This window comes from Etheostoma cragini, chromosome 20, assembly GCF_013103735.1.
Source record: "Etheostoma cragini isolate CJK2018 chromosome 20, CSU_Ecrag_1.0, whole genome shotgun sequence".
Taxonomy (NCBI): Eukaryota; Metazoa; Chordata; class Actinopteri; order Perciformes; family Percidae; genus Etheostoma; species Etheostoma cragini.
Window position 1 is genome coordinate 22,670,772 of NC_048426.1, and position 15,715 is coordinate 22,686,486.

At 39.7% G+C, this 15,715-nt stretch overlaps 1 protein-coding gene and 1 long non-coding RNA gene across 3 annotated transcripts in view; both read left to right on the top strand.

The window, feature by feature from the left end:
- Window positions 1-11,649, top strand: part of LOC117935495 (retinol dehydrogenase 14-like) — a 12,156-nt gene extending 507 nt beyond the window's left edge. Inside the window, exons 2-3 of one of the 2 annotated variants that reach the window (XM_034857702.1) lie at window positions 9,341-9,630; window positions 10,858-11,649. In XM_034857702.1, coding sequence (XP_034713593.1) covers window positions 9,388-9,630; window positions 10,858-11,475 — 861 coding nt within the window. In that variant the 5' untranslated portion in view covers window positions 9,341-9,387 and the 3' untranslated portion in view covers window positions 11,476-11,649. Of the gene's footprint in view, window positions 1-9,310; window positions 9,631-10,857 lie in introns of those variants that run through there. The other variant, XM_034857701.1, reaches the window with a different exon arrangement.
- On the top strand, window positions 479-11,931 carry LOC117935521. The gene is made up of 3 exons (XR_004654779.1): window positions 479-489; window positions 5,032-5,038; window positions 11,707-11,931. It is a non-coding gene; the product is annotated as an uncharacterized LOC117935521 (long non-coding RNA).
- The last annotated feature ends 3,784 nt before the right edge of the window (window positions 11,932-15,715 follow it).

Here is a 15,715-nt window from a genome sequence, read left to right on the forward strand (position 1 = left end):
AAGGCATATTCCACCTAAGGGTAACCTGTTGGGAAATTAAACCTTTTCTGATTCTGATGTAGTGAAATTGGATTGGAACTGGGTTGGAGTGTGGCTAAACCTTTTCAACACATTGATTTGTATACAACTTCAAAACAGGCTCATTACCAACCTGTCACGGAATTGTACAATTTACATTTTTAAAAACATTTTAAAGACCACAAAGTTATTAATTCTCTCTTTTGAACCAGCAGTTGATAAAACAAACAACAAAAAGAACCTTGAACTAAAATGAAAAATAAGGAGGCTGTGGTCAACAGTGGATTAAAAGCAGTCTTCCCAAGAATCTACTGAGCTTTTCCAGGCAACTGAGAAACCCCCCAATGGCCCAATAAGGGGTCAAATATTTCAGTAATTTGTTGTTTATACCATGTCTTATGGCTTCAGTAAATTTAAAAATACACCGTTTAAAATTGGAATATTTTGTAAGATTCTCTCGTTAAATTTGTAGTACAAGAAAATCGAAACAGATGTCAGTGGACTCGACCTACTTCCCTCTGAAGAGCCATTTCGTGGATCATTTTCAACATCACTGCAAAACATGCAAAAACATGGCACAGAATCAATCTCGGGGTCAAAGATCTGATTCTCATTGAAGACATCTACACTAAAGATGTGCTTTGAATACAATGACTCTGAGCAATTTGTAGTCATCAGTCATCAATGCAGACTGCCTGGCAGCACGGGCCTAATCTCAACGCTCGGTGTTGTTCTCTTGGCTGGAGAACAAGGCTTTTAGGCCTGAAAAGTGTTGCAACTGAGCTCCCTCATTCGTTACACTGTCCTCCGTGGCTGAGCAGCTGGAAATACCAGGAGGGAATTGGGAGTTGAAATTCCAGTGGGTGGGGAGTTTCAGCTCGTGGCCAGGAAATCAATGAGTCATCATTATTGATTAACAACCCTATCAACCTCGGCAGATATACGATACTCACGTAGCACTGAGGGCCAATAAAAACCTTGCTAAGTGTATCTTTAAAAGACTTAGTAGCAACTGAACAGTGTCAGAACTACAAACCCAACAACTAGCTGTGGGAAACCAACACAGCCAATAGCTAGCGTTATTAATGTGACAATGTAAGTTCCACTTGAAACACCACCTCCACATGTCATTCTCTGCAGCTTTTTAAAAAAATGTCACCATGACATCACGCTACACCTGTAATTTTATGTTTGCCTTTCATTCCAAGCTCAACATGTTGTGTTTTTTTTTGTTTTTTTAGCGTGACTTAGTTTGAGCGATGAAATGCCAGTGGAGCAGGCAGGTTCACTTTACATGGAAGTAAACATGGAAGTTCCCCTCTACTGTCTGCTATGACATAACGAGAAGGTAATGACATGAAGCACAGGCCGTCCATCATATACTGTAGTGCACAACTAGGGGACAAGGAAAGAAAACATGTGGGCTCTACATTACATTTATTACAAATGTAAGTTGAAATTAAATGTGTGTTTAAAGGTGCAGTAGGCAAGACGTATACAACTAACTTTCTGTCATATTTGCTAAAACTGAACCTATGTTCGAGAAGAACTACATGAAGCAGGTAATTAAAAATATACATAAAAATATAGCAATACACCAAGAGAAACCCTGAATCAAATACAAACATTTTGGTATTTGCTACTTTAGATTAGTAGTTCCCAGATCCTCAGATAATCTCGCATTAGTACGTCCCCCTTCATCAATTCCCAACGAACATGTTCCAAATGTAATACACTATTCATAGATGTTATTTTTTTTATCATACTTGTTAATATCTCTGTAAATATCTATGTAAATGGTTTGGTCTGAATTATACTACTACAACTTGGAGTGAAGATAAATGTTTGGACCATTACTGTTTTAGCTAGCTATTTCAACAGTTTAGTCATCACTTTATCTCACCACTTTAGCCGCTTATGCAATACCCCAAAGTGGTTGTCCGCAAGATTTGAGTTGTTTCTAGCAGCAGCTTTGGCGGTAAGATGTCATTGCAGGCGGGTGTCGACTGTGGGTCGTCGGTAGGGTTGGGTATCGGTTTCATATTTTTACGTAGCATGTTGTATTTTTACGAATCCGAAACCGTATCGGTTCTTTTAAAACGATTCTGATTCCTAAAACGATGATTGAAAAACTGAAAAATTACATCAAAGAAAGGTTCTTTCATAGAGGTACATTGAAATTGAAAATTATTTACAGTTAACAAATATATATAACGTTTTAACGTTCTTAAACACGTATGTAAAAAGTAAACCTAAACACACAACTACAATAATGTATATAATAAATAAGAGTTACACTATTAGAAAAGTAACAACAAAATAAACGTTGAGTTGGTATGCTAAGCAGAGCCCAGAGGGAACATTTTAGAATCAGCCTACATTTACGGGAGCTGGTGAACGGTAGACTACAGAGAAAGAGAGTCATTATAAAAAAAACATTATAGTCAACACATTAAGTGGAATGAGAAACCGAAAATTGCGATCTAATCCCGTCCGATTCCTTCCGGTTGCGTAGGAACCGGTTCCACTGTGATGGTACCCCACCCTAGTGGCAGACTGGCAACTCTGACTTGCGCGATGCCTTCACAGGTTCACACTAACAACAGTTACGTCTATTAGCTCGCTATGAGCTACCACATCTGTCAAGATACAGGCCGTGTGGGGACATGAGATAAGACCCAGGCTGGATATTATGTCCTGAATTTTCATCTCGAAAAGCGACTCCGAGAGTGTCAACACAGGGAGTACAGACCGGGTGTCAGGTGTCTGTGTCCCCCCTGAGGTGCACGCAGATCTGCAGTTGATGACAGAGGCTGGAGTCTTTTTGTCTGTTTAGATTTGAACAGTCTTCTTTCTCTCTTTTGTTGGTTCCCCCAGTAACGAAACACCCGGCCCGATTAACGTACCGTTTCTTTGCATCTTTCCTTGTTGGAAGATTCCAATTTCCAAGTACAATAGAATCCAGCATCGACCTGCCGAGCTCCAACAACACATTCGCACTCCCATCACGTAAAACACGGACGCTTGGTCAGGTGCCTTTGCCATTGTTATTGATGCACTTATGACTATAGTTAGTGTATTGTTAGTCTACTAATGTATCTATTAGTCTACTAATATAACTAGATACTACGTGTTATAAAAAAACATCTAGTAGGTTATCCAGTCATTGCCTTGATCAAGGCACTGGCTCAGATCAGAGAATGAATTTTGAATGCATGTACGTATGTGACAATAAAGTACCGTTACCTTTTGTTTCACCTCTACCTTGGTTGGCATCACTTTGGACGCAGTTATGTTAAGGAAAAGGTTGTGGGTGGGCTCATGTTTCCCTGAGAAGACAGTTCCACTTCTTTTTTCTTTGGAAATGTCTTGTCTTATAACTGAAATTGGATTTCTTCTGACAAACATCTTTCACACATAACACAACATCCCTATGCTTATTTTTTTCATCTACATTGTCACTTTTCCTGTTTTTCTTAAGCTGTCCTCTGTTCTCTTTTTAAGTTTCTCATTTCTCGTTATTGGTTGGTTTCTTAGTTTTCTTTTGGTTTCTTTTCATGTGTATTAGCCATGCTCGTTGTATCACTGGTGTATGTTTACATTGTGTGTTACGCAAATTAATAAGCCCTGATTTAGGATGAATGATGACACTGTGGGGGATTACTTTGAAAGACATGTGAGATATTTGAGGGAAACATTTTAAGAAACATGACTCAGTAAAAAAATAAAAAGATTCATAATGACTTATTCATGCTTGAGCATGGAAATTAATTTCCCATTACATGACATGGCGGATTGAACTTTGCCACAAATCTTCTTCATTAAATTGGCAGCCTGTGAGGAAGCAGTATTTTTTTGCGGCTAAACCCTAGGAAAACAGGAGAGAGAAACACATGACAGCACAGAGAACATCAGGCCTTCGCTTGTTGGACACAGGAATATTTGCTGCAGAAGAAAAATGAAAATCACATTAATTGCTGAATTGAAAAATAGCGACTTTTTAAATTGATGGCAGACCACTGGAGATTGGCTGACTTTACTGCTGTTTGTTTTAGCTGTCAGGCTGAAGTGTATAAATTGTGTGGAAAGAAGATTATGTCAACATCACCGGTCAGAAAGTTGTCCAGAATCCAGTGAGAATCTTAACGTGGAGCCATTCCTTACAGAGTCTCTTCAGGAATTAACCAAGGTGCTGGACAACCTCTGGATGTGGAGTGTAAAGAGATCCACTGACTGTACAATCACATCTCATCCCATCTCGTATGAAACAGAGAATACTGACTTTAAAATAGGAAAAATAAAGTGGATCTTTTTAACCTTTATTTATTCAGAGGAGGTTCACTGAGAGCCAGCCTCTCTTTTGCAGGAACGCCCCCGGTTGTACATATTCATACCTGGAAGCTGCCCGTACAACGCCAGGCTAATCTGCTGGAGCTGTTGGGGTTAACCCTTGTGCTTTTTTTAAACAATTTTATTTTAACATTTTCTTACGTTTTTGTTCATTTTTTCAACACTTTTTACACTTTTTTTGGCTTTTTTTATTCGTTTAACACTACGTAACACAAACTTATGAACTAGTTTTACAGTTATTTTTAGAAAATGGTCAATAAGCCTCTTTTTTATAAAAGTCTACCTAATGTTTGAGGTAGAAAAGCAAATATTAAGAATTATTCAGACTAAAATGAAAGGAATGGATGTTGATGTATAATCACAGACAGGATTATGTAAACATTTACTCAATACTATATCAAATCCTCTTCAATTTGTTGTTCAAATGCTATAAAATTGTCACCCCAAAATGAATGAAAGTAGAGATTTGCAAATGCCAATGAGCATTGTGTGGAATCAAACATATTATTTTTGGGTAATTAAAAAAGAAACATGGATATAGGAAAACGGGTCAGTTTGACCCGAGGACCACATGAGGGTTAAGTGCCTTGCTTAAGGGCACCTCAGTGGTGGTAATGAGGGAGGGACACACAGATTTTATCAACAGGCCAGATTGCTATGAAGTTTGTAAGTTGGTAAGTGTTAATAAATAATCATTTGGGTACAATCAATAGCTTTATTTGCATGAAAATTCCACAAACTTTGCTGTGGATATCCATGGTGTTCAGAGGATGAATCCTCGTGATTTTGGTGAATCCCTTACCTCTCTTGTGGTGCCCCTATCAGGATTGTGGGAAAAAAATTGATAGAAAGGCAATAAGAATGTTTGCTTTGGTCCTTTCAGTGGTAGACAACAAAATGGCGATTGTTGTTACGGTGAAAACACGCGTCAGGCTGTGATCAGCAGCTCGCTGGAAGGAGTGCGCGTAGACATGAACATGAGAGGGGCCCGACGCAGCTCCAGAGACGTTCTCCAATTAAAAAGGACACACATTTGCTTTAATTAACTGATTATTGATTTAATTAGTGATGTGTTTTATACCCTTTGTATCTTGTGGCTCAGTGGTTGAGCTTGTAGCAGGCCTATTCTGTACCATTGCTGTAGCTTTGTGCTTGCACAACAAATATACTTAAATATTTGTTCTTATATTTCATTCCTATTATTATTTCATTTATATTATATGTTTCTACATTGTATCCTAGTAGTTCATTTATATTTATATTCTGTGCCATGTGACTGATTTTGCGGCTGCAACACCATGATTACCTATTTTTTGGGATCCAATCTATCTATCTATCTATCTATCTATCTATCTATCTATCTATCTATCTATCTATCTATCTATCTATCTATCTATCTATCTATCTATCTATCTCCTGTGCCAAGTTTTGCCCTATCTTGGATTTTAGATGTTATTCTTGATTTAGTTTTTCCGCCTGTGGAGCGTTGTGATGGATGCAGCGTGGTGTGTGCTGGTTGACTTTGGCTAAAAATGTGACTCGCGGAAAATTTGTCAGCACCCCCAACTCAAAATGTGTTCCCGCGGCCATGGTTTCAGTCTTGCTGTAAACACAGCCTTGTGCCGATAGCATTTAAAATATTTCAATCTAAAATCTGACTTTTTAAATTAGTCTTCTGAATATCTTCAGAGGTCCACAGCGTCTGCTTTGCAGACAAGCATTCATGTAGAAAAACACCTTTTAAAAAGAGCCACTTAAGTCATTTTTTGTCCTATGAGTGATATCTGATTCTAAGATGGAGGTCTCCTTCAGTCTAAGAGGGCTGGAACGCACCACTTCCTCGCCATTGTTTCCCATTTTCCCATGCCAGGCGTTTGCACTTACATATCTGATGTAACAACAAGTAGAGGGTGATACAATGGGGAGAGCGATATGGAGTGTGGAGTCCATACAAAATACTGAGAGTGACTATTATCATGTAACACCAATCCAAACTATATGCTTCTACCTTGCACTTTAAACAACTTTTCATGAGAAATTGAGGTAAAATGTTTTCCCTGCGGGCGCACACTTTATTCTCCTGCTCCGCTGTGTAGATGTGAAGGCGGAGAAGAGAACAAGATAAAGAAAGTAGGGTTGAGAGAGCCAAAAAAGCAAAATACATTACTGAGATAACGCTCATTTTACCATTGAGGTAAAGAGGTATTAACCCTCCTGTTGTCCTCGGGTCAAACCTGACCCGTTTTAAAAGTTCAGAAATGTTTTCTTATTTCATTTTATAGTATTTCAAGAAAAAATCCAATGGTTTTAAAACCTTGACCTGACTAAACTTTATGTCTGTGATTATTCATCAACATACTGTTTATTCCTTTGATCAAAATAATTCCTACATTCTACTTTTTTTTATTAACAGAAAAAAATAAATGAGCTTTAGTGACAATGGATTCCAAGGATAAGTGTAACACTAGTGCTGGTAGTCGAAAAAAGTTCAAAAAAAGTAAAAAAGCTTAGACTAAAACGTCAAAAATAGCATTGATCCCGGAGGACAACAAGTGCATGGTCGACAGGAAGACAACACGAGGGTTAAACAATCCTGAAGCCAGTCGGGACTGCAGCAACATCGACATATACTGTGATGTCCACTAGTAATACATCATGTATCACTGTGTGGTGTCCCCCATTACAGAGACATTTACTAGCGACTGAGGCTCCTTTAAGTAGGCAGCTGATTGGGCGAGGGGGCGTTGTGGGGACACTATTTCAGGCTGTGTGGTTGGTGAGCGTCCGCTGTGTAACCTGAAGCTGTAAGCTGTGGATATAAGTGGGATAACTGAATTTAACTTCACTAACAACAGTACATTTTAGAAGTGACCTGCCCAATATGATTTTCAGGTGTAAAGTCCAGGCCAATGTCAGCAACCCAATTAGCTTGACTTGAATTTTACATCCCAATTGAGCTAATTTCAAAGCTCAATTTAAAGGTCCCATGGCATGAACCTTTCACATTGAGTTTTTTTTTAACATTAGTATGTGTTCCCCCAGCCCGCCTGTAGTCCCCCAGTGGCTAGAAATGGTGATAGGTGTAAACAGAGCCCTGGGAATCCTGCTCTGCCTTTGAGAGGATTAAAGCTCAGATGGGCCTTTATGGAATCTTGCCCCTTATGAGGTCATAAGGTGCAAATGTACCTCCCCTTTCTCTGCTTTGTCTACCTAGAGAATTTGGCCCTCCCATGAGAGAGAGACACCATGGCTTTCAAACGAGCAAAGTGGCAGCTGGTCAAGGCCACACCCCCAGCCTACCAGCCTTCACCTATATACATATATATACTGGAAATAAGAACTGATAAGATGGTTTTCAAAGTAAAATGTGTCAATACTACATATATGTGGTATCAGTGGTATTGAAATTTCAAAATAAAGTATTCAGTAGATATACATGAAGTATATTTGGTTGCTTAAAATGATTCAAATCTTTGTGGCCAGTATTTGCCAACATAGTCAAACAGTTTTATAGCCAACATGTCAAAGAAAAGAATCCACTAAACCAGCTTTTTGTGGAGCTTTAAGCAATATTGACCATTAGTGCTTTCTTTCAATTTTTTCATAGCTTTTCCAAGACCATAACCTTTAAACATTGTAAATAATTTGATAGAATATGTCAATATACATGTCTTATCATGGCATAAAAGCGCCTCCAACTGCCGCTGAGGCAGAAAAAGCCAATTTTCTGTCAAAAGTTTCCTGCATTCTTACCATTCTGAAAGTCTTTTTCATCCCAAAGTGCTTCTTTTTGCCAAATGTGTGCGTCTGAAATTCCGTGGCACATGGAGAAGGGCTGGCAGGCGAGCATTTCAGACTGATTACCCGTCTCTGTTCTCAAGCTGTAAGAGCATCCCAAATTGGCACTCTGTGGGGTTGTTGGGAGGATGTGATAAAACAAGCTGACATCATCATCACTGTCATCAGCTAATCTCAAGCGTTTTGCTTGCAACCCTGCAGCAGAGCGATCACCATCAGGATCAGCTTCGGGCCAGGCCAGGTATGAGTACACATCCAAGGAATTTGACTCCGTTCCCCCCCTCCCTGTTGCTCTCAACGTGGTTACACAGAAATAGACACTAGAGCTACATCCTAGGACAACAATACTGAACGAGGTAAACCGGAGATGGTTGCATGGTAACATCTTTGACATTTTTGATTGGCTGCCTGGGAGCTCTTTGGAGCCAGTGTGTATGTAATAAAAATGCATTACAAACTAGTTACATGTGTCTGCTATTTACGGGGGGGGGCTAGACGGTTCACAAATACAAAAGCTATTTTTATTTTTTATGTAACCTCAAGTAAGACTAAAGACATGCAACAAAACCATAGACTGTACAAATGGTATTATACACTCTATGAACAAACCATTTTACATGACCTTAACGGCACAATAAACACAATACACAGTTTGATTTCTGTTTATTTACTTATTTTATTTTCTTGTAGTGAGCACGAAGCAAGGTCATGGTCAATAGCTAGGTCAATACTGAGCGCCATTTAGATGACGTTACAGCTGTAGCTTTGTAGCCTAACTGGCCAAGTACATACATATGAAAATAAACACGCACACACACACACACACTTTCCTTCATAGCCTAAATTCTAGAGTACATACATATAAAAATAAACACATGCAAACACACACACACGCGCACACAGACACACACAAACATACACGTACACACACACACACACACACACACACACACACACACACACACACCCATAGCCTAAGTACATACATATGAAAATAGAAAGATAGTGACATTTCTAAAAAAAAATAAAAAAGAAGCATGGACTGTAAATATGCTACCTGCCCTTCAAAGTTCATTGTACAATGAATTAATTGAATTGCCACTTTTACGAGCTTCCACGAAGGCAACTGTCACCCGTTGTGAATTGTGGGTAATGATATGTTTCTATGGCCCAGCTAGTTATAAAGCTAACGTTAGCTAGCTCAGTGGCTAATTACGCACAATGATGAACGGAAAGACGGTAATAGTGACCGGTGCTAACAGCGGGATAGGGAAAGCCACAGCAGCGGGCATTGTGAAGCTCCAGGGCCGTGTGATAATGGCCTGCAGGGACCTCCGCAGGGCTGAGGAGGCAGCCCGGGACATCCTGCAGGAGACTGGTTCAGACAGGTCACAGCTAATCGTCAAACAGCTGGACCTCGCCTCGCTTACATCTGTACACACGTTCTGTCGAGACATAATAAAGGTAGCGAGATGACTTTTTGTTCCAAAGCTAAGTTTTGCTTTCCATACAGCGCAAATACCATATGAACCTGCATTAAAAGAACCTCATGCCAAATGTCATTGAAAAGTGTAGCATTTTTAGAAAAGACCTCGCTACTCTCAATTTTTTTATAACCCCACGAAATTCAACGGTTTATTTTCTGCTTCAGAAAATTATACTTTTTGATTCGGCATACATTTGATTCCATAAATATCAATTATTTAAGTAAACATTTCAACTGTATTAGCCTGTCTACCACGTTTCTTCATTCAATAAACTTGAACGTTAACGTTAAATGACAAACTAAAAAAGTTTGGAACCAACTTCTCATTCAATGTGTTTCCTTTATTTTCATGACTATTTATATTGTAGATTATCACTGAAGGCATCCAAACAGTGAATGAACACTTGGAATTATGTACTTAACAAAAACGTGTGAAATAACTGAAAACATGTCTCATATTATAGTTTCTTTAAAGTAGCCACCCTTTGCTCTGATTACTGCTTTGCACACTGCTTGGCATTCTCTTGATGAGCTTCAAGAGGTAGTCACCTGAAATGGTTTCCCAACAGTCTTGAAGGAGTTCCCATGATGCTCAGCACTTGTTGGCCCTTTTGCCTTCACCCTGCGGTCCGGCTCTCCCCAAACCAATTCGATTGGGTTCAGGTCCGGTGACTGTGGAGGCCCAGCACCCCAACACTCTCCTTCTTGTTCAAATAGCCCTTACACAACCTGGAGGTGTGTTTGGGGTCATTGTCCTGTTGAAAGAAAAAAAAAAAAGACTGGGGGGGGTGGCGTCTTGCTCAAACATATGGCTAATATTGAATATTAGTAGTAATAAAACCAATAATGAATATTTGGAACCAATATGCATTTATAGTAAAATTAACATTTCGGAACGTTACAAACTCGTAATGCAAAAGTTTGTTCCAATGCTGAAACTGAAACTTCAAACATAATATGACGATTCCATTTTTTAATCAAAAATTCGACATTGTGACTCAATTTTGGTCGATTTTGAATTGAAATGGTGACGCCCTTACACATAATGTAGAACTGATGGAAGTTCTCTAAGTCTGTCGCGCTGCCCCGACCTTTGAAACAGACAACTCAACAAAGTGATTACGGTCATAGAAAGTATTTTACAGCTTCTATTGTAAAAGTCGAAATATTGTCTGAAGTTTAATAATGTGCTCTCCTCTGTACAGGAGGAACCCCGGTTAGACGTGCTGATCAACAACGCTGGCATCTACCAGTGTCCGCACACCCACACCGAGGACGGCTTTGAGATGCAGTTCGGGGTCAACCACCTGGGCCATTTCCTGCTCACCCACCTGCTGCTGGACCTCCTGAAACAATCCGCTCCCAGTCGCATAGTCGTGGTCTCCTCTAAACTCTACAAGCACGGCCACATTGACTTTGAGGACTTGAACAGTGAGCAGGGCTATGACAAGGCCTTCGCCTACAGTCGCAGCAAGCTAGCCAACCTGCTGTTCACCTGCGAGCTGGCCCGTCGGCTGGAGGGCAGCGGAGTGGTTGTGAATGCTCTGACTCCGGGCATAGTGAGGACCAATCTGGGCAGGCACGTCCACGTCCCAGTGTTGGCCAAGCCCCTGTTTGACCTTCTCTCCCGGGGTTTGTTTAAGAGCCCCGAAGAGGGCGCTCAGACCTCAGTCTATTTGGCCTGCAGCCCAGATGTGGAAGGCGTGCAGGGCAAGTGCTTTGCAGATTGCAAGCCTCAGGTTCTGCTGGACAAGGCCACAGACCAGGAAGTGGCCAGTAAACTGTGGGACATGAGTGAAATCATGGTGGGCATAACCCCGTGAGCTCTAAAATGAATTCATGTATGCTGCATGGATAAGAGAGATGAATTGTGTCAATCCTGAAACATTATAAATATCCAGTGCCTTGCTCATTACAGCAGTGTTTACATTAGTTTCAAAGCACACCTTGAGACTAGGGCTGGGTACAGAATTCAATACTTTTTAATAGAGCCCGATGTTAACTAGATGCTATAAAGGCCATTTAAATGAATATTTAATTATAATTATAATTAGACATTTTATTCATCCGAACTTTAATATATTTTGATGTTTATCTGTTCTGTTGTGACAATAAAACAAATTATTATATTATTTTAGTGAGAACTCATAAATAACTACAAATAACTAATGTTTGGGAAATCTGTTTATGTTTTGTTATACGTTTCTGTTTTCTTAATATATATTGGCCGACATATCGGAAACTAGGATTTTTAAATCACCAAATTGTATTGATATCGGGCTCAAGCATACAACAGGCCTCAGCATAAAGCTCAAGAGTGGTGTCATGAAGTCACATACTGGTGTGGTGCTAGCACACAAGCAGTCACAGCTGGGAGCTGACAGAAACATCTGCAAACATCTTCATATTCTCTTGTGATATTCACTTGTGATATTCACTTGTGATATTCACTTGTGCATCAGCTTTCGGGTCAGCGTTGCACCTTTATGTCATTTCAAATTTCAAATGTGACTGACAGGTGAGTCCCCATCTCCTCTGTGTTCCTTCTGTCTCTGATGTAGGATCGGCATGGGTACCATATTCATTTCATCTTTGACTTTGATTACTCTAAATCCCTGAAAACGTTTATTTTCTAAATCCGATTTTTCCTATGATTGATGGGATTCTACATGAGCACACCACTAACCCTTGTGTTGTCTTCAGGTCAAATTTGACCCGTTTTTCATAATGATTCATGATTGATTCATGATTGCACACCTCGCGCTTTGCAAGTACAACAAAAAAAGGGATTCTCTGCCTTCATTGGCTTTTGGGTGTTTAATAAAAAAAAAAAAAAGGCATTTGAAAAGAAATAGGAGTTTCCAAACCAGACTGAACGTTGTCACAAAATCATGTTATTCAAAATGTCTGCTTTTTTAACTGAAGAATTAGGTATAATTTCATAATTCAATTCAGACATTATTTATTAAATTAATTTTCATGAACCAATTTTAAGCCAATCCCTGATGTTTTACAAACCCCAAGTATGTTATTATAGCTACGTTTCACACTATAAACTACGTCCGTTCCCTTACAGGGTCACATGATTAAAGCTGGCATCGCGGCTCCGTGTTATGAATAATGTTTAAAACGGCCACGGTTCGGCAGAACATCAAACGCCACACGCTGTCGTTTAGGTTTGAGGATCTGTGGCTCTGAAGGCCGCGTTCATCAGCGCTCAGAGGTGGGTCTGTTATGGTATTGTGCCTTGAGCCTCCATAATCAGGTGGACTTACTGTAATAGAATAATGCTCAGCGACTTGCCTCATTTGCAGATTGCCTCATTTGCACCCAGGCTCCAGTGGAGGACGAGGGGTTAGTTAGGCTTCAGTCAGCCATGCCGGTCGCTCTGAGCAGTCATTAGCTGGGAATGTTTTCTCTCCAGGTCACCCGCAGATAGAGCACTTCTCCCTACATGAAGTGGTAGTGAGACCCCCCCCGGGTACATAACGACTTAACCACCTGTATTCTTCATTAGGACATTTTCTGGATCATTTATTGAGAGCTGGAAAACTGAGTATAAACACCGAGCTAGCCACTTTATCAGATGTAACCCACACAAACTGCTCCTGGGGCATTAAAATGACTGCTCCTTTCTATTTATTTTACAAATAACTCCAATTAGTGCAATTACAGAGTTTAATGTCTTTAAATAGCACAGTAGTATAGATAGGTACTGCAAAACAAATACAATTGTGAGGGGCTCCCTCAGACTGCTCATGGTTCAAGGTCCGACACATAACCGTACAATTCAAAGTGGATTCAATCTCAGCTTCTGTTGGACTGACAACTTTTACCTGGAAAGAAGCACAGACGTTCAGTCCGACTACTCCTATTTTATGAGTCAAACTGTTGTCAACAATGGGCAACAGTTCAAACGCATATCTTCCGTTGATATGTTGTGAAGAACGACGTTCAGGGGTGAACTTTGTGGTCAGCTCCTGCAATTAGATAGGGTGATAAAAATCTCAATAGAATGTGTGAGAAGGTTATATGTTTACATATCAAGATGTTAATAGTTTCAGATCCAAGCGGCAGGAGACCTCCAGAGAGCAGAGATTAAAAATGTACGGCGCTAAAGTTGAATCAGAGTTGAGGAACCGAGTCAGGACATCAACACTCTTAACTGGGCTGTCTATGGGAGACATATGTCCATATGTCAGATATTGAGACTCTTAAAAGCCAAATGTAACTCAAAGCCAGTGTTAAGCAGGTCTAAAAGGGTCATGCATGTCCAGAGTTGATCCTATTTACAAAAAAGTCAAAACTAATTCCCAGATACATTAGTGCTGAATGTGTATAGGCCCACAGTCCATAGTGTTACCATGTATGTTTGACAGGTAGTGACAGGCTGGGTGACCTGTCTCTCATTAGGACTAGTGACTCTGATCTATAAGACATGTGTCTGTCTTTGTGTGTGTGTGTGTGTGTGTGTGTGTGTTTGTGTGTGAGTGTTTGTGTGTGTGTGTCTTCCTCCCTCCCGTCTTTCCTCTGTTTAATTATTTATTTTTCTTTTTTTGGGCCTGGGACGCGTTCTTTGCCTCAGTGTATTGTTTGTAATTGTTTGCCACTGTTTATTTCTTGCATATGTAAAAATAATAATAATCATTATAATACTTAATACTTAATAATAATAAACTTCAAACTACCAAGAGCTAACAATGGTTTTGTAGAACATTTGGATTGTTCAACAAGACAGTCCTGCTTGGTTCTATTGCAGAATGATTGGAAAGGTTTACAAAGACTACGTTGTTATGGCATGTCCTCTCTAACTGGGACGCTTTAGGACTGGTCGGGGGGGATTTGCTGAGGACAAAATACACACAGCAATACACCGGTAAGAGCTAATGAGGTTCTAACCATGTATCAAGCTAATTTAAATAGCTCACATTACTGTATTGCGTGAACAGTTAACATTTTAATAATAATAATTATAAGTCATTTAATTTTGTATGTAGCGTTTTCTTTTGAAATTTCAAGTTCCTTCCCGGGTCTGTTTTGCAGCGCCACCGTCGCTGCGTCTGGAGCTTAGTGCCACCCAGAATGATTGTGATTGGTTTAAAGAAATGCAAACCGCCCAGGCCCTTTATGTCCCATGCAGGGGTGTATCTGTGGGGGGGCCAGACCTTACTGAGCAGCACTGTGGAGGTAGGTCTGGCCAGCGAGACTAGGGATCACTGGAGGCAGGAATGGTTACAGCGAACAATAACTCTCTTAGCTTACACATGATTTAAGACACACACAAAGTTGTAAATTCTCAGGTTTTCACACTGTGGAGTTTTTCATTGACTGATTTGAAGCACTAACAGGTCTTGACTCCAACATCTTCTATTTTCACAAGGAACAAAGTGCCAATTCTTTATCTGCGTCTTTCATCTTCTTCCCCGAGCACCAGCTGGAGCAGCACCAAGCCTACAGCTAGTAAAGGAAAGCAGCCTGAGTGTTTAGTTTGGCCCGAGTCTCTGCACATCCAAGTGAACTCTTCAACTAAAAGTGTAAAACGAATGGTTGTAAGCTGTCCTACCTTTTTTTTTTTTATTGTGTATAATTACAATACTGATATTTGAAGAAAAGTCATCGGTGAGTGACAAAGTACACATTGGGATTTGCACACAGAACATGTCGGGAAACTCAAATTCATGCGGCCCAGTCTCAACGTCAACCTGAGTGCATAAAAGTACAGATTTGTAAGAATTACAGTAGGTTTGTGCACAAGAGAGGGCAGAATTGTGCCATACTGTACTTTTACTGTTTATGAGTACTATACTATGTCTTTTTTACTTATTTCGACATACTATACTATGAGTTTTTTACTTTTTTTGGCATACTATACAATGTCTTTTTTTGACATACTATAATATGACTTTTTAATTTTTTTGGCATACTATACAATGACTTTTTTACTTTTTTCGGCATAATATACTATGTCTTTTTTACTCTTTTTGACATACTATACTTTGTCTTTTTTACTTTTTTTCGACATCCTATACTATGACTTTTTTACTCTTTTTGACATACTATACT